At 37.4% G+C, this 24934-nt stretch overlaps 1 protein-coding gene across 1 annotated transcript in view; it reads left to right on the top strand.

Moving 5' to 3' along the window:
- The window catches only part of kcp (kielin cysteine rich BMP regulator), a 62053-nt gene that overhangs the window by 33667 nt on the left and 3452 nt on the right, over positions 1 to 24934 (top strand). Inside the window, exons 29-50 of the mRNA XM_081371854.1 lie at positions 370 to 463; positions 699 to 881; positions 1079 to 1249; positions 1427 to 1603; positions 2823 to 2905; positions 3315 to 3488; positions 3596 to 3775; positions 4458 to 4722; positions 8134 to 8216; positions 8320 to 8413; positions 15992 to 16165; positions 16254 to 16336; positions 16408 to 16528; positions 17604 to 17686; positions 17758 to 17857; positions 17938 to 18026; positions 18772 to 19044; positions 21065 to 21237; positions 21859 to 21970; positions 22610 to 22711; positions 23053 to 23217; positions 23700 to 23997. Coding sequence (XP_081227980.1) covers positions 370 to 463; positions 699 to 881; positions 1079 to 1249; positions 1427 to 1603; positions 2823 to 2905; positions 3315 to 3488; positions 3596 to 3775; positions 4458 to 4722; positions 8134 to 8216; positions 8320 to 8413; positions 15992 to 16165; positions 16254 to 16336; positions 16408 to 16528; positions 17604 to 17686; positions 17758 to 17857; positions 17938 to 18026; positions 18772 to 19044; positions 21065 to 21237; positions 21859 to 21970; positions 22610 to 22711; positions 23053 to 23217; positions 23700 to 23997 — 3277 coding nt within the window. The remainder of the gene's footprint in view (positions 1 to 369; positions 464 to 698; positions 882 to 1078; positions 1250 to 1426; positions 1604 to 2822; positions 2906 to 3314; positions 3489 to 3595; positions 3776 to 4457; positions 4723 to 8133; positions 8217 to 8319; positions 8414 to 15991; positions 16166 to 16253; positions 16337 to 16407; positions 16529 to 17603; positions 17687 to 17757; positions 17858 to 17937; positions 18027 to 18771; positions 19045 to 21064; positions 21238 to 21858; positions 21971 to 22609; positions 22712 to 23052; positions 23218 to 23699; positions 23998 to 24934) is intronic.

Genomic DNA, 24934 nt, shown 5'->3' with positions numbered 1-24934 from the left:
ATTATTACATTTTAAAAGAACTGTATTTTATGTTAATATATTTTCAATAATGTAATTTATTCCTGTGATGTAAAGCCTTCAGTGTCACATGATCCTTCAGAAATCATTCTAATATGATGATTTGCTGCTCAATGAATATTTCTTATTATCAATGTTGAAATGAGTTGTGCTGCTTAAGATTTTTGTGGAAAATGTTCAGGAATGTTGAATAGTTGAATAGAATGTTCAAATTCTTTTGTAAAATTATTAGTGTTTTTACAGTGATTTTTGATCAATATAATACATCCTTGCTGAATAAAAGTAGTATATAACTTTTGAACGGTAGTGTCCACACAAATATGTTGTGTATCTGTGTGTGTTTGTCTGTAGAATGGTAACGTCCAGTGTCTGATGAAGCGATGTCCAGCGGTGCAATGTGCTGATTCGTTTGTTCCATCAGGAGAGTGCTGCTACCAGTGTCCAGGTCACACTGCTGCTCTTATACCACAATCACATCATGCCTGAATCACCTTAATTACAAGATGACAATTTGAAGATTGTACTCTAAGCTGTTCACATGCTAGTTACTATTCAGCAACTCAAAATTACCCTAATTCTGACATTGATGTGACTCATTACACCCCCCTATATGTCCATAAAAGTGTTGTTGTTTTTTTGAGTGGATGTAGATGTAAATGTGTTTATCTCATTCCTTACAGCACCCCCTGCTGACTGCAATGTTGAAGGACAGCATTACAGACACAGGCAGCAGTTCCACCATTCCCTTGACAGCTGTCAAACATGCATTTGCACCAATGGGACAATGGCATGCCGGCACAGGCCCTGCCCCTCTGCCGCCTGCTCTCACCCCATAGTTCAAGAGTGCTGTCGCACATGTGATGGTATTTCATCAACAACTGATATGTAGAGAGCAGTATTTATATTTACATATGTGTATATGTACAGTACCATACAAAAGTTTGGGGTCAGTAAAAAAATATTTTTAAGAAATGAATAGTTTTTGATTGATCAAACTTCTGAACGGTACCATCAAATATATCAATCACATATATGTCTGTGTCTGTCTTTGGTTTTGCAGGTTGTCTGTATAATAGCAGGGAACACACTAACGGTGCTACATTTGAGGATCCATCAGACCCATGCAGGACGTGTGTTTGTCGTGATGGGACTGTGACCTGTGACCGTAATCACTGTCCCCGTAGTGACTGTCGTTTCCCTATACAGGGCAAGTGCTGCCCGCAATGTGATGGTACGTGTTTGAGTACACTTATACACATTCATGTGAAGATTTGCGTGATGTACAAGAATTTAGTATTATTATTGTCTGTTTAAGTGTCTTATAAATATATATATATAATATATAATTGATTTGATGATATTATTATCATTATTATTATTATGAGTTGTATTTTTTCTTCTTCTTCAGGCTGCATGTATGCTGGCGTGGAGTACCTGAACGGTCAGCAGTTTGCAGACCCTTCTGATCGCTGCGATAGTTGCATGTGCATGAATGGTCACGTGACCTGCAATAGGAGGCTATGTCACAATCCAGGATGTAGGTACCCCACCAATAGGGCGGACCAGTGTTGTCCTGTGTGTGAAGGTACCGTATCACACTGTGTCTAAATACAAAGTGCACTTTCAGCAGAATTTAAATTTTACAGTAATTCTCTTCTGATAAAAATTAGAACAAAGTATTGATGACTCCCCTTACGAAAAAGAAGTTTATTCAAGTGTTCTATTAGTATACTTCTTTTCAACTAAAAAGAAGAAAGCATACTTTCAGTCTACATTTTATATACTTCTCAAAAATACACTTTATTTACTTCTCAGAAATATACTTAAAATCACACACAAGTGTACTTGACTTATACTGAGAGAAAAGTCCAAGTATATTTGGCCTATACTTGTACTCAATCTTTTGATTGAGATATACTTAAAAGTTTAATTATTCAAAGTATACTTGGCTTGTAGTTGTGTTAACTCTTTTGATCGAATAGCCTATTAAATATACTTTTTTTTACTTAGTTTTTCTACTCCATCTGTGCTTTGATCATCGTTCTGAATTTGATCAAGGCGTAGTCTTTGATAAAAAAATTATTTTCTCAACTTTTTTGTTTAAAATGTTGCCTTTCTTTATGAAACTTACCGACATTCAAGTGTTGATTAAAAAAGAATGCATGAAGCTAATAAAATGTTTTTAAAATTAAAGTACAGTTAAAGGTATTTTTCAAGTATAAAAAATAATATCTACATTTGAACATAGTAGTATACTGCAAGTGCAAAAATAATATATAAATAGTAAACTATAAGTATAATATTATGTTCACTTAAAGAAAATTTCCAAGTATACTTGCAGTAAAACTACTAAACAAGTAGTTTACTGAGAGTACACTTCAGTGTGTACTTTCATAAACAAAAAAAAATGTACTATTAAGTAGTTTACTACTCTTACACTTATAGTACACTTAAACATACTTTTATATACTAAAAGTGGGCCAATTTAGTCCCAAGCAGTATTAAAATATTACACTTACAAGTTTACTACAAGTACACATTGATATTAGTATACCTACTACTTAAAGTATACTTAAAAATATACTTGAACATTACTTAAGTATACTTCATAAATTTAACTTAAAGTACACTTATTTTTCGTAAGGGTCATCCTGCACTACAATGATTTTTGTCCAATCAGATGCTCTTTGGAAAGAGAATGCCCTTCCCTACCATAACACCTGCAACTGACTTGCAAGTTGCAAATTAGGGTTCGTGGCTGTGGCTGTGGCATAAGCTTGTGTGTGTGTTTGTTTATTGTACAGGCTGTCAGTTTGAGGGAAGAGTTTATGCAGATGGTGAGTCGTTCCAATCACCCACAGCATCATGTGAGGAGTGCAGATGTTATGTAAGTATCTATCTATCTATCTATCTATCTATCTATCTATCTATCTATCTATCTATCTATCTATCTATCTATCTATCTATCTATCTATCTATCTATCTATCTATCTATCTATCTATCTATCTATCTATCTATCTATCTATCTATCTATCTATCTATCTATCTATCTATCACAATATTGGAATAAATGCACAATTTTGTTCAAATAAACAGTGTAACAAATTAGAACATGTGTGAACATTTGATACCTCAGTGTTTATCTATCGTTCAGTCTATTGTTCTGTATATTGTTCTGCCATTCTATCTGTCATTCTTTCTATCGTTATATATCTGTATAAAATGAATCAAAGCAATTACGTTTTTTGTGAGTGTATGTGAATTAATGGTGGGGCTGGATGTTTTTGTTGATCAGAGAGGTGAGGTTCAGTGTTCTCCTAAAAGCTGTCCCAGGATCTCCTGCAATCACCCTCAGTGGGACCCCTGCGCGTGCCAAACGTGTGAAGGCTGTCAATACCGCAGTCGGGATTGTGAAAATGGAGAACGCTTCCCTGATCCCAATGACCATTGCCAGGGCTGTATTTGCCTGGTACACAAATAAACACCACGTTTTTACCAAAGTTTATCTTCATTTTAAATCATATATCATTATACATTTTTTGTGTAATGTATTTTTCTGTTGTTGCCACTGTGTTGAATGGAAGTGTATCATGCACACCCGTGTCTTGTCCAGAAGTGTCCTGCAAGCGCCCTGTGCATCCTCCAGGTGAGTGCTGTCCTGTGTGCACAGGGACATGTGAACACCTGGGACAGGTGTATGAGAACAGTGCCACATTCACCCCACCCAACGACCAGTGCTCTACCTGCACATGCCTGGTAAGACCACCAGTGTATATGTGTACATTTACCATAGTAAATATAGTTATCACCAAAATACACTAGCAACAATGGATTAACAAAAACTATTGAAATATACCATTGAAATACCATATTGTTGTTTTTTCAACAATAAAATAAATTATAAAATAAATGAATAGAATAGAACATCAAATAAAAATGATTATAAAACTATTTACATTGTCAAGTCAAGTCACCTTTATTTATATAGCGCTTTTTACAATACAGATTGTTTCAAAGCAGCTTTACAGTGATAACGGGAAAATAATGCAACAAAGTTAGTTTCCGCTGTACAGCAGATGTAGAAGAAAATAGCATCATAGTCCAGCTTAAGTAAGTTCAGTGATGGTTCATTTTTGTTGTAAAAAAGTGATTAATTTACATACATATATATATATATATATATATATATATATATATATATATATATATATATAGCAGTGATGTCATCATCCAGCTCAGTTCAGTTCTCATATCAATAATATTGTTGAATATTAAGTGTCCCGAACTAAGCAAGCCAAAAGCCAAAGGCGACAGTGGCAAGGATACTGCCATACTGGCTACTGTATACTGTATATCAATATAACATGGTATTACCATCTGATACCATCACCATGCCATAGTACCAAACATTTTTTAACATATTGCATTTGTTTTCTAGAGCGGAGTCGTGTTGTGTGAGAAAAAGCTGTGTTCTCAGCAGTGCACACATCCAGTGCACAGTAGGCACTGCTGTCCGGTGTGTAACGACTGTCTGTTTGAAGGGCGGCCGTTTGCAAACACACAGATATTCAACGCCCCCTCGGACCCCTGCAGGCACTGCGTGTGTCAGAGCGGCTCTGTTACGTGCACCGTGGTCGACTGTCCTGTGGTTTCCTGCCGGAACCCCTTCACCCCACCGGGACAGTGCTGCTCACAGTGCAGAGGTCAGTGTGTCGACATGTGAGGTCAGTAGCAAACACTAGATAGCATAATTATATTATCTAGGATACCATGTCTGGGAAAAAAAGGCTGCAACATGTAAAACAAAATGAAATACACATTGTTTTGAAGGAGGATCCCAGATTAATTTATTCTAATTTTACGCTGGCAAGTGCCATAATAATGCCATATTTTGTTCACTGTCCACATTAAAATAAATATTAATATAAAATAATATAATATAATAAAAAATATATATATGTAATATACAATGAAAAATAAAACTTCTACCCTGCTGTCTCAGGTTAATTTATTATGATTTTACACAAAAAAAGTGCCATTGTAATACCATGTTTTTTTTTTTTGGACATGTACCATGGTAGGATCATGTGTTCTCTCTCGAGTACCCTACCAATGTCGTAATACATATGGTATTTAAACAGCATATTGTTATGTATACTGTATATTAAAAAAACTTAACTTTTAAGATCAATTCAGCTCACTAGGCTCTGGAAATCATGTTTGTCTATGGAAGCAGATTAGTCTCAAATATTATTCATGCAAAAAACATGATTCATACATGCGTAGACAGTTTCACATGCATGAAACCTAATTCACGAACCCCCCCAAAAAAAATTCACGTGCGTGAAAAAAAAAATACATTCACAAAAAGAAATTCACGTGCACAAAATAAAATTATATATTCGTAAAATATATTTCACAAATGCAAAACACAATTCGTAGAAATACAACTCTGCACAAAAACCTTTGAATGTTTAAAATGTACGAGTTTATCCTTGAATGTGAATGTGCAAATCGTCATTCACGTGTGTGTATCGCCTTGGTTGTGTGTGTGTGTTTTTGAGACTTTCCTGGCAGCGCAATCCTCCCTACACAGAGGAGTCGTACTCTTTAGCCAATCAGATTTAAGCTTATCAATCGACCAATCAGTATCACGTGAGGGCGGGCGTACCGGCATGTTACGTCATCAGCTTTCGACCAGTTCATGGCTAATTGTTGATCGTTCATTTCTGTGTTAACTGTAGTTAAAGATCAGTTGAAGCAATAGTTTATGAACTATTTACTGATAAGTGCAAGTGTTGTGGTATTCAGATGTCCCATATCGTATCAAAAATGAAGAAGAATGACGCTTGTTCTGTTGTATTTTAGCTGCAGGTACAGACAGCTCTCACAGCTTCAATAATCACATCGAGTGCAAAACAATCATCTGTGGCTAATACCCACCCTAGCTCTCTTAGCACTGGCCTCATCGAGATTGTTCTTTAAATAGTATATAGACCTGTTTTAATGAGCACAGTGTTAATTTGCCATTTGTGTGTGTTATTAAATTATGAAACACTTGTTGTTTTGTTGTTTCCCTGCATTTTCAGGATTACTCACCTTTGGCATGACATCTGGATAGCAGTCACAAACATCTTAATTCATGTTGTTTCTTTATTCTCTTTTATACTTTACTTTTTTGTATTAATATCTTGGTACCACTTTAAAATAACATTTCATTAGTTAACATGGACTAATAATGAAGTGCATGTATACATTATTTATTATTTTTTGTTAATGTTAATTGCAATACTTCAATTTACTAATTTGCTAATACTTCATTAACATCTTGTTAACATTAGTTAATGCACTGTGAACTAACAATGAACAGCTGTATTTTTAACCAACGTTAACAAAGATTAACAAACACAGCAGCAAATGTATTGCTCATGGTTAGTTAATACATTAACTAATGTTAACTAGTGAATCTTATTGTAAAGTGTTACCAATAAATTCAACATTCACTTATGTTTTGTGCTGTATTGTCATCTCAAGATGTTTAGTGTCACAGGACAATGTTGTGAAGCATTCATTTTACTTTGCCTAGTAAAACAGGCGAATCTGATTTTATGCTGATCAGACAAAGGTACTTATCATAGGGAGGTCATTAAGATTATGCAACTAAGATTACTCAGTAAACTCTATTCAAATACCATCACTTAATCTCCCACGTCCTCTGTCTGCACCTCTTGTACTATAGGTTTTTACTGTTTTAAATATGTCCTAACAGAGAGGTTGATGACTGGATTGAACACAGTTCATTTGTTAACTTTTCACTTGATGTATTGCACTTATATTTATATATTTTAAAAGCAAAGAAGACTCTGACTAGATCTCACAACTCTGGAAGAGACGTATATTTCTCTGTACTGAATGTTGTGCTTCATACTTAAGATTGTCAGTTCATGATCTTCATATGTAACAGGGACATTAAACATGATCAAGTCATTTTATGTATATTTTATTCTCAAAGGATTCGGAAACTTTGTACATTTTTAAATTTAAACTTTGAATCTTTTAATTCTGACAAGAACATTTAATAATGCTTGAATAGCAGTGCTTTATTCCTAGACCAGGTTACATATAGTCTGCAGGAGACAAATGAATACAGTAACAATGCATCACTTTAAACCTCTTGTTGAAACAACTGTCAAAATGGATGGCTTGCAACATGACTGTTTTAAAAAGAATTACAGTAGGAATGGTAAGATCACAATACTGGTTGTCTGCATCTTCATAAGTCATCTGTCTCGAAAATCTGAAACGATAAAACTACATAATATATGCAGCTTAAAACAAAAGAGATGTCTCCATATGCACTTCACTACATACATGAATGTGTGGTGGACAGCACAGGACATGAAAATCCATCAATACTAACAATAAATGTTAATGTTCACATGTAGACTAAACAGTAGTTCATAAACTATTGCTTCAACTGATCTCGAACTTCTTTAACAACAGTTAACACAGAAATGAACGATCAATTACACATACCTCTGCTTAGCCATGAACTGGTCGAAAGCTGATGACGTAACATGTCGGTACGCCCGCCCTCACGTGATACTGATTGGCCGATTGATAAGCTTAAATCTGATTGGCTAAAGAGTACGACTCCTCTGTGTAGGGAGGATTGCGCTGCCAGGAAAGTCTCAAAAACACACACACACAACCAAGGCGATTCACACACGTGGATGACGATTTGCACATTCACATTCAAGGATTAACTCGTACATTTTAAACATTCAAAGGTTTTTGTGCACAGTTGTATTTCTACGAATTGTGTTTTGCATTTGTGAAATATATTTTACGAATATATAATTTTATTTTGTGCACGTGAATTGCTTTTTGTGAATGTATATTTATTTCACGCACGTGATTTTTTTTTGGGTACGTGAATTAGGTTTCATGCATGTGAAATTGTCTACGCATGTGTGAATCATGTTTTTTTGCGTGAATAATATTTGAGACTAATCTGCCTCCATATTTGTCTGTTTAGTTGTGAGTCTGTGTTTATTTGATGATTGTGTCTGTATCTGATCTGAGTTTGACCTGTGATCTATTTGGCCTCACAGGATGTGTTCAACAAGGTCAGGAGTATGAAGAAGGACAGAGCTTGGCCCTCCCCTCTAAACCCTGCATGAACTGCACCTGTGTGGTAGGACACAAAACACACAAATTCAGTCGTTAGCATCTCATCCTGACTCAAGCATGAGATTTGACTGATAGAAAGGTTCAGTGTTTACAAATGTGTGTTTCAGGACGGTGAGATGAGCTGTGTAGGTCCTAATTGTGCTAAACTGACCTGCATGCATCAGGTCACTGATCCCGGCTCTTGCTGTCCCCGCTGCAGAGGTACAGACAAATAAAATAGGACATATAGCCTTTTTTCCTGACATTTACTTATAATGTTAGTCAAATTTCTTTGGATTAGTTTAGTTTTTCATGATAATTGACCAGCCTTTCTGTGACCCCTAGACTTAAGAAAAAACTATTTGCTTTTGCTGCTGTACCTTTAAAACTTCTTTATACAAATGATCTCTGAGATATGCTAAACTCATGGTGGTCATATGTAATGTGTTTATAGTTGTGAATACAATACCTTAGATTAATGAATGACCCTTTTTATGTTTGAATGAGTACTTTATAAATTATTATTATTATTATTTATTTTATTATAAAATTACAATTTAATGAAATAAAATGTATTCATAAAAATACATTTAATTTATTACATTTAGTTATACTATTTTTATATATTTAAAAAAAATGAACACTTCATTAAAAATGAACACTTCATTAAAAATGAACGCAAATATTATATGATATTAAATAAGACTTAAAGCTTTGGCTCACCCAAAAATGAAAATTCGGTCATCATTTACTCACCCTAGTGTCAATTGTCGTAGATTTTTTCCTAAACCTAACTACGTCATATAATATTTATACTCTAGCGCGTCTACAGTCGGCCGAGTCTAACCCTGTACCCTAGCGCGTCTACACATCGACGTCGGCTGGGTGCTAATCAATCCTATACTCTAGCGCGTCTACACATCGACGTCAGCTGGGTGCTAATCAATCCTATACTCTAGCGCGTCTACACATCGACGTCAGCTGGGTGCTAATCAATCCTATACTCTAGCGCATCTACACATCGACGTCGGCTGGGTGCTAATCAATCCTATACTCTAGCGCGTCTACACATCGACGTCAGCTGGGTGCTAATCAATCCTATACTCTAGCGTGTCTACACATCGACGTCAGCTGGGTGCTAATCAATCCTATACTCTAGCGCGTCTACACATCGACGTCAGCTGGGTGCTAATCAATCCTATACTCTAGTGCGTCTACAGTCAGCCGAGTCTAACCCTGTACCCTAGCGCGTCTACACATCGACGTCAGCTGGGTGCTAATCAATCCTATACTCTAGCGCGTCTACACATCGACGTCAGCTGGGTGCTAATCAATCCTATACTCTAGCGTGTCTACACATCGACGTCAGCTGGGTGCTAATCAATCCTATACTCTAGCGCGTCTACACATCGACGTCAGCTGGGTGCTAATCAATCCTATACTCTAGTGCGTCTACAGTCAGCCGAGTCTAACCCTGTACCCTAGCGCGTCTACACATCGACGTCAGCTGGGTGCTAATCAATCCTATACTCTAGCGCGTCTACACATCGACGTCAGCTGGGTGCTAATCAATCCTATACTCTAGCGCGTCTACACATCGACGTCGGCTGGGTGCTAATAGAGCTCGGGATCGTTGCGTCACGCCGCAATGCATTGTGGGAATCACGGTACGGAAGTAGATTGTACTGTATAGTAGCGTATAGTAGGCAGTAGGTAACGTTGATCATTTGGTCATTAATTTAGGTTATTTTTTGGAAAATGGTTCAGTATTGCTGTATTGTGAACTGCTGTAATCAGTCTCATGATCGACAGGGCAAACGCCTCATAAATCATATTAGTTTTCCCTATTTGCGTCGAATGGCTTGGGTCGCCGCTGGTCGTCAGTATACTACCGGACGAAAACAGTGGATTATTGCACGCATGATAAATTACTCCTGAAGTGTAACAAACCCGCATAGACAAGCTTCGTAGCTCACAGAATCTGACAAGTGTGATGCTTGGTTAACGGTGCGAACGATTGTTTTCTCCGCGTTTACTTTGTAGATCTGTAGATCTTGCACTCATCCATTTGTGAACTGCAAGTGAGCCTCCAGTAACAAGTTTCTACTTTTCTAAAAGTGTCTACTTTTAAACAAACAATTAAAAACGAAAGAAAACAGACAGCTCTCTGCTTATGCAAGTTAATCCGTATGCAATTTGCATTTCTCTCTGGCGCGTTCATTACAGCGAAGAATGCCAATCAGCATCGTCAACCTCATCTTTGCAGCCAAATGTGACAAAATAAAAACCATTTGTTTATTAAACAATTAAAATGTGTGTGTGAATGTTGTTGCCGAGGGCACAGGAAATTGTAAATCCGGCTCTGGATCGGAGGTGTAAGCGCTACTCCACAGACCAGGTAGGAAAATATCAGGGAAACTGAGGCTTAGGTATTAGCCTACTCCAGACTTTATTCATAGGGATCGAATCTTTTTTTTTTTTTTTTAAGTAGCGTTGTTTGGCTTCATTATTAAGTTTATCAGTATACGGTATAGCCAACGTTTTTTGTCACGGCCCATAACTTTTTCTCTTTCTTTCTCGGTGCCGGTGGAGACCGGTCGGCTACGCTATTATTTTATTCCGAACTCTTCTGCGTTGCCTCTAAAATGGCCGCGGTTACCCACAATGCATCATTCCATAACGTCTACGCCCGAGCTCTATCAATCCTATACTCTAGCGCGTCTACACATCGACGTCAGCTGGGTGCTAATCAATCCTATACTCTAGTGCGTCTACAGTGGGCCGAGTCTAACCCTGTACCCTAGCGTAGAGCCCGAAGCCATTTGTTTTGAGAATAATGGCCGGCTCAGCCAAAACCTAAATGGCTGCTGCAGCCGCCAAACTTTTCATAGCTGCAAATGGCTGAAGCCATGTTTTTTGGAATAAAATTTTATATATATCAGGCTAGGAATAATATATTTACAAATCCCTCTGTAAATGTCTTCATAATATAACTAGGTACTACTGAAGTGGAGATTTCGGACTTGGAGTATGAGAGAAAGGTCATTTTGAGAAAACGGGCTTTAAAGATTTATCATCAGCCAATGAAATCGCGCATTCAGTCTTTTTTACTTTCAAGATTGGTTGCTGATAAAAAGGAAATGACCATATTTGGATCTGACAGCATTGTACAGGAGAGAGAGAGAGAGATGCCTAACGATGCATGTGATGAGAGGGTGACGGAAGAGATCGCGGAGAAGTATGTTGATTAAGAACGCAAACTTTTGTTGAATGTATGAGAAATCTACAGACGCAAACAGACGAAGTGTTGTAAAGTAAAGACCTACTGTGTATTTCGGACTTTTTTTCACCACAAGTCTGAAAGAAGACATGAATTTGAAGACAAATATCCAAAAATCTCAAAATTGACCAGTAAAAAAAAAAAAACGATGTTTTTGCCTGCCGTGTCTCGCCTTAATATAAACACACACTGTTATCAGTATTATTATGGACAAAGATTTGCACATTTCACTTCAATGTACACTGAAGCATGCGTCGTGAATTAGAAACGGTGGTTTGTTACTGCAGTAATAACGTTATCACGTTCAGTGCTATAAATCTCTCCGCTCCAGAATATTTGGTTCATAACGTCAATCTTTGTTTCAGGTGTTTGTGCAACCGTGCCCTGAAGATTTAACAAAAGTCTGGGTAACGTTAGGCCTAAGTAAAAAAAAAAAAGTAAGTAGGAATTAGGAAAGTATGTGAGAAGTGAGATCAAAATTACCTTGCTTGCTTCTTTCCGCCATTTCACCCCAGTGCGAGAAAAAAATGCATTGCTTCTTCTGTATGGAAAACGAGCAATTTTAATTGGTCGTCAGTTCACTGTGAGTCTGTGTATCGTAGCAACGAGCACAAGACTGCTGTTATGAATACAGTGGGAAAATAGATCTCGTGTATTGTTTATATATTTCGTGTGTGTATGTCTCTATGTGATATAATTATTATTTGATGCAAATAATTCTAGCCGGCTCAGCCAAACTTTATCAGATGGCTATGGAAGCTTGTTTCCGCCACAAAATAAAAAAAATAAAAGATAATTGCGACTTTTTATCTCACAATTGCGAGTTTACATCTCGCAATTCTGACTTTATTTCTCATAATTGCGAGATATAAAGTCAGAATTGCGTGAAATAAAGTCAGAATTCTGAGATATAAAGTCAGAATTGCGTGATATAAAGTCAGAATTTTGAGATATAAAGTCAGAATTGCGAGATATAAAGTCGCAATTGCGTCTTATAAAGTCAGAATTCTGACTTTTTTTCTCGCAATTGCGACTTTATATCACGCAATTCTGACTTTATATCTCAGAATTCTGACTTTATATCTCAGAATTCTGACTTTATATCACGCAATTCTGACTTTATAACACATAATTGCGAGTTTATATCTCGCAATTCTGACATCTTTTCTCAGAATTGTGAGATATAAAGTCCAATTCTAAGGGGGGGAAAAAAGACGAACTTTTTTTTTTTTTACCTCAGAATAGTTTATATCTCACAATTCTGACTTTATAACACGCAATTGCGACTTTATATCATGCAATTCTGACTTTATATCTCCCAATTGCGTGATATAAAGTCAGAATTCTGAGATATAAAGTCAGAATGCTGAGATATAAAGTCAGAATTGCGTGATATAAAGTCGCAATTGCGAGAAAAAAGTCAGAATTCTGACTTTATAACACGCAATTCTGACTTTATATCTCAGAATTCTGACTTTATAACACGCAATTGCGACTTTAAAACACGCAATTCTGACTTTATATCTCGCAATTCTGAGAAATAAAGTCAGAATTGCGAGATGTAAACTCGCAATTGTGAGATAAAAAGTCGCAATTATCTTTTATTTTTTTTTATTTTGTGGCGGAAACAAGCTTCCATAGATGGCGGCTCAATTTGGCTTACGAAATTATTGGCTGGCGGCGGCTGAAATTCTAAATGGCGCAAATGGCGGCGCCTGGCGGCGGCTTCGGGGTCTACCCTAGCGCGTCTACACATCGACGTCGGCTGGGTGCTAATCAATCCTATACTCTAGCGCGTCTACACATCGACGTCAGCTGGGTGCTAATCAATCCTATACTCTAGTGCATCTACAGTCGGCCGAGTCTAACCCTATACCCTAGCGCGTCTACACATCGACGTCGGCTGGGTGCTAATCAATCCTATACTCTAGCGCGTCTACACATCGACGTCGGCTGGGTGCTAATCAATCCTATGCTCTAGTGCGTCTACACATCGACGTAAGCTGGGTGCTAATCAAACCTATACTCTAGTGCGTCTACAGTCGGCCGAGTCTAACCCTATACTCTAGCGCGTCTACACATCGACGTCGGCTGGGTGCTAATCAAACCTATACTCTAGTGCGTCTACAGTCGGCCGAGTCTAACCCTATACTCTAGCGCGTCTACACATCGACGTCGGCTGGGTGCTAATCAATCCTATACTCTAGCGCGTCTACACATCGACGTCGGCTGGGTGCTAATCAAACCTATACTCTAGTGCGTCTACAGTCGGCCGAGTCTAACCCTATACTCTAGTGCGTCTACACATCGACGTAAGCTGGGTGCTAATCAAACCTATACTCTAGTGCGTCTACAGTCGGCCGAGTCTAACCCTATACTCTAGTGCGTCTACACATCGACGTAAGCTGGGTGCTAATCAAACCTATACTCTAGTGCGTCTACAGTCGGCCGAGTCTAACCCTATACTCTAGCGCGTCTACACATCGACGTCGGCTGGGTGCTAATCAATCCTATACTCTAGCGCGTCTACACATCGACGTCGGCTGGGTGCTAATCAAACCTATACTCTAGTGCGTCTACAGTCGCCCGAGTCTAACCCTATACCCTAGCGCGTCTACACATCGACGTCGGCTGGGTGCTAATCAAACCTATACCCTAGCGCGTCTACACATCGACGTCGGCTGGGTGCTAATCAATCCTATACTCTAGTGCGTCTACACATCGACATCGGCTGGGTGCTAATCAAACCTATACTCTAGTGCGTCTACAGTCGGCCGAGTCTAACCCTGTACCCTAGCGCGTCTACACATCCACGTCGGCTGGGTGCTAATCAATCTTATACCCTAGCGCGTCTACACATCGACGTCAGCTGGGTGCTAATCAATCCTATACTCTAGCGCGTCTACACATCGATGTCAGCTGGGTGCTAATCAATCCTATTCTCTAGCGCGTCTACACATCGATGTCGGCTGGGTGCTAATCAATCCTATACTCTAGTGCGTCTACAGTCGGCCGAGTCTAACCCTGTACCCTAGCGCGTCTACACATCGACGTCGGCTGGGTGCTAATCAATCTTATACCCTACCGCGTCTACACATCGACGTCAGCTGGGTGCTAATCAAACCTATACTCTAGTGCGTCTACAGTCGGCCGAGTCTAACCCTATACCCTAGCGTGTCTACACATCGACATCGGCTGGGTGCTAATCAAACCTATACCCTAGCGCGTCTACACATCAACGTCGGCTGGGTGCTAATCAATCCTATACTCTAGCGTGTCTACACATCGACGTCGGCTGGGTGCTAATCAATCCTATACTCTAGCGCGTCTACACATCGACGTCAGCTGGGTGCTAATCAAACCTATACTCTAGTGCGTCTACAGTCGGCCGAGTCTAACCCTGTACCCTAGCGCGTCTACACATCGACGTCAGCTGGGTGCTAATCAATCCTATACTCTAGCGCGTCTACACATCGACGTCAGCTGGGTGCTAATCAATCTTATACCCTAGCGCGTCTACACATCAACGTCGGCTGGGTGCTAAAACCTGTTCCCCTAACTAGCTTACTTCCTGCACAGGAATAATCGACAAACAGACTTCAGTAAATGTCCTCTAAATGCCTTAATCACGGCCGGAGGATCTCTTGATCAGTTCTCAGAGAATCTCCCCCCAAGAAGAAGCAAGGCCGGAGGATCTCAGACAAATTCCATTGAGAATCCCAGCAGCTAAAAAAATACAACAGTTTTTATAGAATAAGGAGGTATGGCAAAAATTCCCCACAATTTGATTGGTTTTCATAGACAAACCCTTCTGTTACTAGGTAAAGCAAACTTTGTTTTAATGATTACTTCATTGTTATTCACAAGGTTCAAACTTAGTCATCTGTCTAGTTTCATTTCCCAAATTTGTTATTTTTACACTCACACAACCAAAGTCAAAGGGGTATGGCAACACAACATACCACATTCAAAAACACAGGACAGAACATTTTAGTACATTGTGTTTCTAAGTGTTAGCATGTTAGGCCTAAAAAGAGAAATAAGGTTAGATGTTAGAAATGTGGTTAGTTTAATATACAGTTTACTATTTTATTCATTAAAAATCCACCACACATTCCAAACCCATAAGACTTTCGTTCATCTGTGTAATTCAAATGAAAATATTTTTAATTAAATCTGAGAGATTTCTGTCCCTCCATTGAAAGTCTATTCACTCAAAACGTTCATAAAGAGATGGTAAAATAAATCCATATGAATCTTGGGTTTAATCCAAGTATTCTGAAATATCACAATCGCTTTATATGATGAACTGAAAGTCTTTGAAATGAACAAACCTCATTTCAAAGACTTTCAGTGGAAGGACAGAAATATCTCCGATTTTATTAAAAGCGTCTTCATTTGTGTTCCCGAAGATGGATTTGGATTTTTTTTTGGAAGAATTTTCTTTTTTGGATAAACTATCCCTTTAAATAAGATCCCACTAAAATAAGTGCTACTAAACCGAGCTGTCTCTCTTTCAGGCTGTTTTTATGATGGCGCTGAGCACATTGAAGGCAGTACCTGGTTTCCATCCAGTGGTCCCTGCATGTCCTGTATGTGTGTGAATGGAGTGACCACCTGCTCGAAGGTCCAATGTCTCTCCACCTGTCTAAACCAGATCAGCGTGCCAGGAGAATGTTGCCCAGTGTGTGCAGGTACAACTACAATCCTTACAAACAGTTTTGTGCATGCATAGTGTTGTTTTGGAAGTTTAATGTTTTAAATGTGTTTTTCTTCTGTCAGACTGCGTGTTTGAAGGCCGTGTGTACGGCCCTGGAGAGAGTTTCCACCCTTCTGGTGACCACTGTCAGATCTGCACCTGTGAGGTATGGCTCATCACAACATTTTGTGCGCATATGTTGGTTTGCTTGCTTTACGGTGTGTTTATGTGTTGTAGGTGATGCCGGACGGGAAACAGCACTTGAGCTGCTATAGGAAGCAGTGCCCGAGTCTGGTGGACTGTCCTAAACACAATATCCTATACAGCGTCTCTGACTCCTGCTGCCCTGTCTGTGCACGTTAGTATGAACAGTGCTGTGAACAGATTTTCTACATTGCTGTGCTAGTTTCGTGTTTCTCATTTAACTCTATAGTCTTTTTCTTCTCACATAATAAATTAATTGGTAACACTTTACAAAAACAAAGTAAAAAAGAGCAAAAGCATATTTATAAATGTTGTTTGTTCCTTATACATTAACATTTATATAATTTTATTGTTAGTTTGTAATACAGTACTTAATGTTAACAAATTGAACCTTATTGTAAAGTTTTGCCCAAATAATTACAAGTCAAATCACTATCAGTGTTGTTATCATGTTAACTAAAACTATAAAAAAAAATGTTTTTGGTTGTTGAAATAAAGCTGAAATAAATCATCTGGCAATTAACTTAAATAAATAAGTGAAGTATTAAAATAAATGAAACTAAAACTGAAATAAAAAGCTAAATAGACATATTTTAATTTTTTTTACAAAAGCACATGAAAAAATTACTAACACTTTAAATTAAAGTTAGAACTAAATAAAAAAAAGCTAATTAAAATATTAATAAATATTATATTAGTAAAAATGTGTGTGTATATCATGTCCATATGTCCATTTTTTTATTTGTTTGTTTATTTTTTTGAATGAGTGGGATATTGTATATTCAATATAAGAATCATGTATTTCTTAAAGCCGTGGGATAATAACCCTGTTTATTTTGCTATAATGAGCTGTAGATCCTGTTGAAAATAGATCGTATTATATGCCATATTTCATTTGAGATGAGCAAAAAGAAATTTTAAGGGATTTAAATAATGTACATTGTCTAATTAAAACCAATTTTAATTGCCTACACTGATTTTTTTTTTAGGTCAGACATATTTTCAGTATTTTGCAGCTAAATTATAAAGACTCAACTTCAAAAATGCAACATTTTGAACAAACTGTATTTATGACAGACTTTAATTACATCAAAATATGGTGTTTATTCTGACTAAGATCTTTAACATTTATTAAAATAACTTATATAAGACTCTTTAAAGAAGTCTTTTCAAATCTTTATCATACAGTTGAATCACTGATTGTTTAATTCTTGTGGTTTGTGTTTCAGAGCCCCTCAGTAACTGCACAGATGCACTGATCGGTAATGAAGTGTTAGCCACTGATGATCCGTGTTTCACCTGTCAGTGCAAGGTATCTAAAGCACTGCTGTTTTGTAAAGCCATTGTGCATTGATATGGAATGACGTTTATGTGTGTGTTTAGGATTTGACGTGGACGTGTATTCATCAAGGCTGCCCTCCTCTCAGCTGCCCTCCGGATTATCAGCACACACCCCCTGATTCCTGCTGCCCCGTCTGTGACGGTACAGTCTCGCTATCAGAAATAATGCAACGCCACTTCTTACAGTGTATGTGTGCTCACTTGAATATGTGTTTGTCTCAGAGTGTGTATTAGAGGGCGACAAAACCCACGTACTAAGCGGACAGAGATGGACAGACCAGGAGAATGAGTGTATCACCTGCATCTGCAATGTGAGGGAACTAAAAAACGTATTTTTGATGGTTTTAAGTTATTTGTAAGTTTTATCAGGAAGTTGTTGTTATGATGTCAATTGAAGTTTATTTCTGTAGCACTTTTCACAATAGGCCTACGAATAGTTTCAAAGCAGCTTTTCAAATGCATGTTTTCAATGTTACAAAAGTATTCTGCTATCAGTCAGAGATGAGCGTTTCAAAGCAATGTTCATATGAAAGTTATATACAGCTATAAAATAATTTTTAATGTGGTTAGTTAACTTCAATGTTTATCAAAACTTTCTAAGAACATATTTTTGCTAGCTGGGTCGAAAGTCTTCACAATTGTCTACGGCAACTTAAATCATTGCAAAGGCTGATTCCAAACTGGAGCTGACGCAATCTATTGTTACCTCAGGATGGGCATCCCAATATAGAAACAGGGAATTAGCATACCAGCTATTTATAGCATTGTAATGATGATCGTACTATTTCATCAGATATAATTGTAATAAGTTTATTAGAATCAATATGTGAATGATTTGCTAAAGAATGCTAGGCTAAACAAATCTCACATCAAGCAAACGAACCAAACTCTGATGTCCAACAGAATCGCATCTTCACCAAAAGTTTTACACATTTATTGATTGTTTAATGCAGTAGTAAGCACAATTTAAGTAACTCATGTGTGTGTGTGTGTGTGTGTGTGTGTGTGTGTGTGTGTGTGTGTGTGTGTGTGTGTGTGTGTGTGTGTGTGTTTTAGCAAGGGCACATCGAGTGTGATCTGCAGGAGTGTCCTCCTCTTGATTGTCCGGATGGATCAGTCAAAGTGAAGAACCCTGGGAAGTGCTGTCTAGAGTGCAAAGGCATCACAACTGTAGTGCACTCCATAGACACTGGTGCACAGTGTGTGTATGAGGGACAGCTGTACAGCCCCAATGACCACTGGGAGGTGGACGTGTGTACGACCTGCACCTGTGTGAACGGAGACGTGCACTGCCAAACCCAGAGATGCCCAAAGCTCACGTGTGCCTCGGTAAGATGACGACATGCACCTTTGAGGTTATATTAGTGAGGACTTCACATAGTTTGAAACTTGTCGACAGGCTTTAAATGTAGGTCCCTGTGAGTCCTTAAAAAGTCATACTTTTAGTTTTTATCAATTTTAAGGTCATGAAAAGTCTTACATATCTTAAATGGGAGAAGAAAGGTCTTAATTACCATTTTAACAGGACTTAAATTGAATAATATGGTTCTAGAATATTATATATATTCATATTTTACTCATCCCTTTTCTTAAAAGCAAGATTTATAAAATTATAAACTTTACATTTTAGACTTTAAAGGGGACCTATTATGCAAAATTCACTTTAATAAGATGTTTCCACAGTGTGTGTAAACAACCAGCCTATAATGGTAACAGTCCAACCACTCCTTTTTTATATAATATCCATAAATCATAAACAGTCTCTCCAAACAAGCAGTTCCAGAAGCCCTGTCCATGACTAGTGACGATTTGCCGTTAGCATAGATAACGCCCTGAGTGATCCGCAGCAGTCTGCCATTTCTGTTTCCTCGCTGTAGGAAAATAGGAAAATAGGAAGTTGTAACCTCTTCCCAAATCCCTCCATCTGTGTCCGGCTCCGGTTTGAACATTTAAGGTTGAACACTGTTAGTGAAAATTTCTGGATTATGGGCGTGACAATCTCCAGTTTTGCTGTTGCTGGACTATCCGAAGCATGAGCTGTAAAGGTTCGGTAAAGGTTCCTCTTCTGGAAAGGCTGCTGAGAGCAGCAGCTCATTTGCTTTTAAAGGAACACACGAAAACTAGTCTGGCTATCACCAGACCAAGCTCAATCTTTTAAGACTGAACATTAGTCTGGGCAGTCTGGGCATAGTTCAAATGACTGTACGCAATTGGATAGTCTTTCAACCAATCAGACCAACGATCCGGGTGACGTACTTTGCAGCGAAAACTCCAGGCAGGAAACGTGTCAACAAACGTGTTGTTTTGTAGCATTGATCAGCGGTTTGCAGAAGCAGCAATGGCATTGAGCGATTTTTGCAGGTTGTGCAAAAAAAACATGAAAGTGAGTGGTATTTATACCCACTCGAGCGATTTGTTTGCTAAACTAAAGAAGCCATTGACCATCGTTGAGAGGAATTGGATTGGATTAAACCCGCCAATAGCGTGCCAGGCGGATAAACCAGTTTGTGATTGGTCTCCGCAAATTTGTAACGTAAGCAGGATAGAAGAATGTACAAGTTTCCAGCCTGAGCTGCAGGGCGAAATCAAATATCCGGCAGATCGGGCTGGGTTTACCCAGTCTACATGAAAACGGCAAATAGGGGCAAATTTCACAAGCTATAATAATGATATGTGGGGTATTTTGAGCTGAAACTTCACACCCATACACAAAAGAAATATATTTGAAATATATTTTCAGTATATATTTTGGAATATATGCAAATATTTGAAATTGGCCAAATAAATATATTTCACACTTAACATCATATATTTTTGTTATATTTCAGAATATATTTCAATGTATTTTTTTCTGTATGGGTCCCCAAAAGTGTCAAAATATATGTGGCATATATTCCAAATACATTGAAATATATTCTGAAATATAACAAAAATATATGATGTTAAGTGAGAAATATATTTATTGGGCCAATTTTAAATATCTGCATATATTCCAAAATATATACTGAAAATATATTTCAAATATGTTTCTTTTGTGTATGGGCAGACACATTCTGGGGAGACCAGAGACTTAAATTATATCTTGTGAAAAGGGGCATAAGGGGCCCTTTTAAACCATTTTTATCAAAACTTGTATTTGAACTGCAAAGTTGTTTTTAGAGTCATTTTATGGTTTTTACAGTAATTTTAGGATGTTTACCATAAACGTGCAGGTCTTAAAAAGCCTTAAATTTTATTTTAAAAACCATGCAGACTCACAAGTCAGGGTACTATATTAAGGACAAGGACATTTTGGGCCCCTCTCAGGTATAATCCGTCTGGATATACAGTAGCATTTGTGCGTTTGTAGGATGAAACTCCAGCCCTGGTTCCTGGAATGTGTTGTCCTCACTGCATTCCCCACCCTGCCACCTGCATTGTGTTTGGAGACCCTCACTATCGAACATTTGATGGAAAGATGGTGAACTTCCAGGGGACGTGCACATATGTTCTGGCTCAGGACTGTGAGCGTGGAGACTTCAGGTGCTCAGAATATTCTCTCACTCACATCTACACTACTGTTCAAAAATTCAGAGTCAGTAAAATTATACCTATATTCAGCAAGGATGCATTAAATTGATCAAAAGTGACTAATGATATTTAAAATGTTACAAAAAAAGATTTCGATTTCAAATAAATGCTGTTGTTTTGGACTTTCTGTCCATCAAAGAATCATTACAAAAGTATCACAGACTGTGTCAACAGAAATATTAAACAGCACAGCTGTTTTTTCATTGATAATAATAATAAAAAAGTTTATTGAGCAGCAAATCAGAATCTTAGAATGATTTCTGAAGACTGTAATGATGCTGAAAATTCAGCTTTGCCATCACAGGAATAAGTTGCATTTTAAAATATATTACGAATGAAAACAGTTATTTTAAATTGTAATAATATTTCACAGTATTACTGTTTTTACTGTATTTTTCAATCAAATAAATGCAGCCGTAGTGAGCATAAGAGACCTTATCAAAACTGTTAAAAAAACGTATCTACCCTAACTTTGGAAGAGTAGTGTATACTGTTCATTAGAGGGATAGTTCACACAAAAATTTCACACAAAATTAGTCTAAACAGACGTGTGTGTGTATGTGTGTGTGCCAGTGTCCATGTGTCTAATGAGGACCGGGGACGACGGGGAGTGTCTTGGACTAAAGAAGTGACCGTGTTTATTGGAGATGTTGTGGTGCAGTTGTTTCAGGACTGGATTGTCAAGGTAATACGTTTAGGCCTGTTCACACTAAGAATGATAACTATAACGATAAATATATTAGCGTCCACTAACGGGCCTTTACAGTGCGCTTTTCACCATACACCATACAAATGTTATTTTTCCTATATGTACTTTTTATAGCATAATACTATTTGTGTTTTTTTATAGTATTTTTAATAGTTTTTTGTATATTTATATTTTCACTTATGATGGAATATTCACTAGTCATGATGTCATTGTCGCAGTTCCATCTTCTTTCTTACACATACAGACATGATTTTAGCTGATATAATTAGCTAAATCTGGGATTCTCAAACGTTTATGACAGCCAAAGCCGCTTTGACCTAAAATATTTATTTTGAAGTATCCCAGAGATTTTAATTTAATATTTCAATGTTTAAAAAACACATTTGCATTGTTTACAGTTCTCTGATTTTGTCACATGACATGCAGGTAAATGTTTTTAGTAAGTGTTTTTTTTTTTTCATGTTTTCATCAACTAATGAACCCTTACAGTTTCTTTGTAAAACCCAATTTTAAGAAAACCTTGAGCTCAATCATCAATTTACCTTCAGCTTTTCTTTAGACACTTTTATCAGTGTTAAATATTGTTGCTTGTTTTCCTTTTCTTCGATATGTCAGGTTGATTATCAACCCGTCTCCCTGCCGTATCTTAAAGAGCCGTATGTTTACCTGGAGCGCAAGACTAACACCATCCTCCTAAACACCAATGTTGGGCTGAAGGTACAGTTTCACTCTGGGTTTAATCTTCTAAAGGAAAGAAACATCATGAACAAGATCTCCTTAATATGAAGTGTTTCTTTATTGCAATGAGATGAAATATAGGGAGTTTCTTGCTTCTTAGATTTTTCTCCTGAGAAAAAAGACCCTGGTAATCTAGAGCTCAGATTTGCTAAAATGCTAAAGATCAAAATTGAGATTTCAATATGAATTCAAACATTTTTTATGAAATTCTTTCCAGGCCACATTATCTCTATGGATTGCTCACATTTATTTTTAATAATTTGTAATATTTTATATAATTTTTTTTTTTTTTTTTTTTTTTTTGATGATTGTGATTTAAGGTGTTATGGAATGGCCGGTCTCATGTGGAAGTTAGCATTCCTGGTACCTACAAGAAGCACATGTGCGGTTTATGTGGCAACTTCAATAACTACCCTCAGGACGACATGAAACTTCGCAATGGACAAATCGCCAAATCTGAAGCAGATTTCGGAAACAACTGGAAGGTTAAAACACTAAAACATCTTCATGCTGTATGTGTTTATGATATGTGGGTTTGTAGTTGACTAGCAAAAGTAGAAATGTGACAGTAGAGAATGCGGGAAGGGGATTGGGATATAGTCGTTTTCAAACCTGGTTTTCCCTTTTTAAAGGGTTAGTTCACCCAAAAATGAAAATTCTGTCAGTAATTACTCACAGTCATGTTGTTCCAACCGCGTAAGACTTTCGTTCATCTTCGGAACACAAATTAAGTTTTAATCAAAAATATCTTAATTTGTGTTCCGAAGATGAACGAGAGTCTTACGGGGTTGGAACAACATGAGGGTGAGTAATTACTGATAGAATTTTCATTTTTGGGTGAACTAACCCTTTAACACCAAGGCTCAACATGTCTGAAGAACGCATGCTAGTCACACAATCTTGTATTGTAATTAGTTAATATATTTCAAACGTGAAATATTAATGTTAAATATCATTTTCCTTGCAGGTGGGGAGTGTAAATTCAAATGTTCAGTGTTCTGATGTGAAAAACATTAATCCGTGTCAGGAGGCTGGATACTCTGCCCGTAAGACCGCAAATGCTCGCTGCACAGTGCTGAAGTCGCCCGTGTTTGAGCGTTGTCATAAGGTGGTGCCACCCGAGATGTTCTTTGCATCATGTGTGTATGATCTGTGCGCCTGCGGGTCCAATGTGGATGAGTGTTTGTGTGACGTGTTGGAGGCTTACACGTCCCAGTGCCGTGAAGCCGGGGTTATCCTGCAGTGGAGGTCGCCGACACTCTGCGGTGAGTGAGATGCAGTTGACTGTCACCCCCCTTTTTGAGCATAGACGTGAAAATGCACTATCCAAACTTAAATGGTTGTAATTCATTAATGCTTGGGAATGTTATGGTTGGTCTCTTTGTAAAGAAGACACTCAGCAGATTATTGCTGAAGTGAAAGCACTTCAGAAAAGGAAAGTGTAAAGAAGTTTAAAGTCCTATAGAGTCCTTTTATAGAAGTTTGATACCTTTTTAAGGAGTCCACTAAAAGGTTTTAAAGTACTGTTTCCATGGTAATGCAATGTCCGATTTCAAAAAGGTTTTCACAGGATGAATTTTGAGTTTTTTATGATGATTACTAAAATGTAACGGGAGCGCCAGCCGCCAAGCTTCCCGCTTCATAATTAATGAACTTTGCAACATTGACACTGTCATTGAATTGAATCAACACCGAACTGTTCACTGAGCTGAATAATGATACTATTGCCTTCTGTAGAGCTGCTTTATAGCTAAATTGGATTTGTTTCTTAATTGATGAACATTGCAACAATTACTATGTTTACAAGCAACCTCATAGTGTGAATATAATGAGATTTAGGCAATTTTGAGATTAAACTTAGGCTACCTCATGTGAACATAATACTTTGATCAATAAAAAAAAAAGTCTGGATACGAACGGACCAGTAATCAAATCCATGTACGCTGGAAGAACTTGGACAGTAACACCTACTGTATGCGAGTTAGGTTTATTATAGTTAACTAAAACTAAAACATTAAAAGAAATATAAAAAAAACTTTAACTGAAATTAAATAAAATATTCAAAACCTTAAACTTATTTCTGTTAGTATAAAAATGCAAACTGAATCCAAAATGAATGAATAAAAACTATTATCGTATCATTATACGAAAATAATTCTCATGTTTGTTCATCATTTGTGCTGTGCATTGGGTTATGTAAAT

Source organism: Scardinius erythrophthalmus, assembly GCF_964197995.2.
Source record: "Scardinius erythrophthalmus genome assembly, chromosome: 8".
Classification (NCBI taxonomy): Eukaryota; Metazoa; Chordata; class Actinopteri; order Cypriniformes; family Leuciscidae; genus Scardinius; species Scardinius erythrophthalmus.
This window is presented reverse-complemented; position numbering and strand designations above follow the sequence as displayed.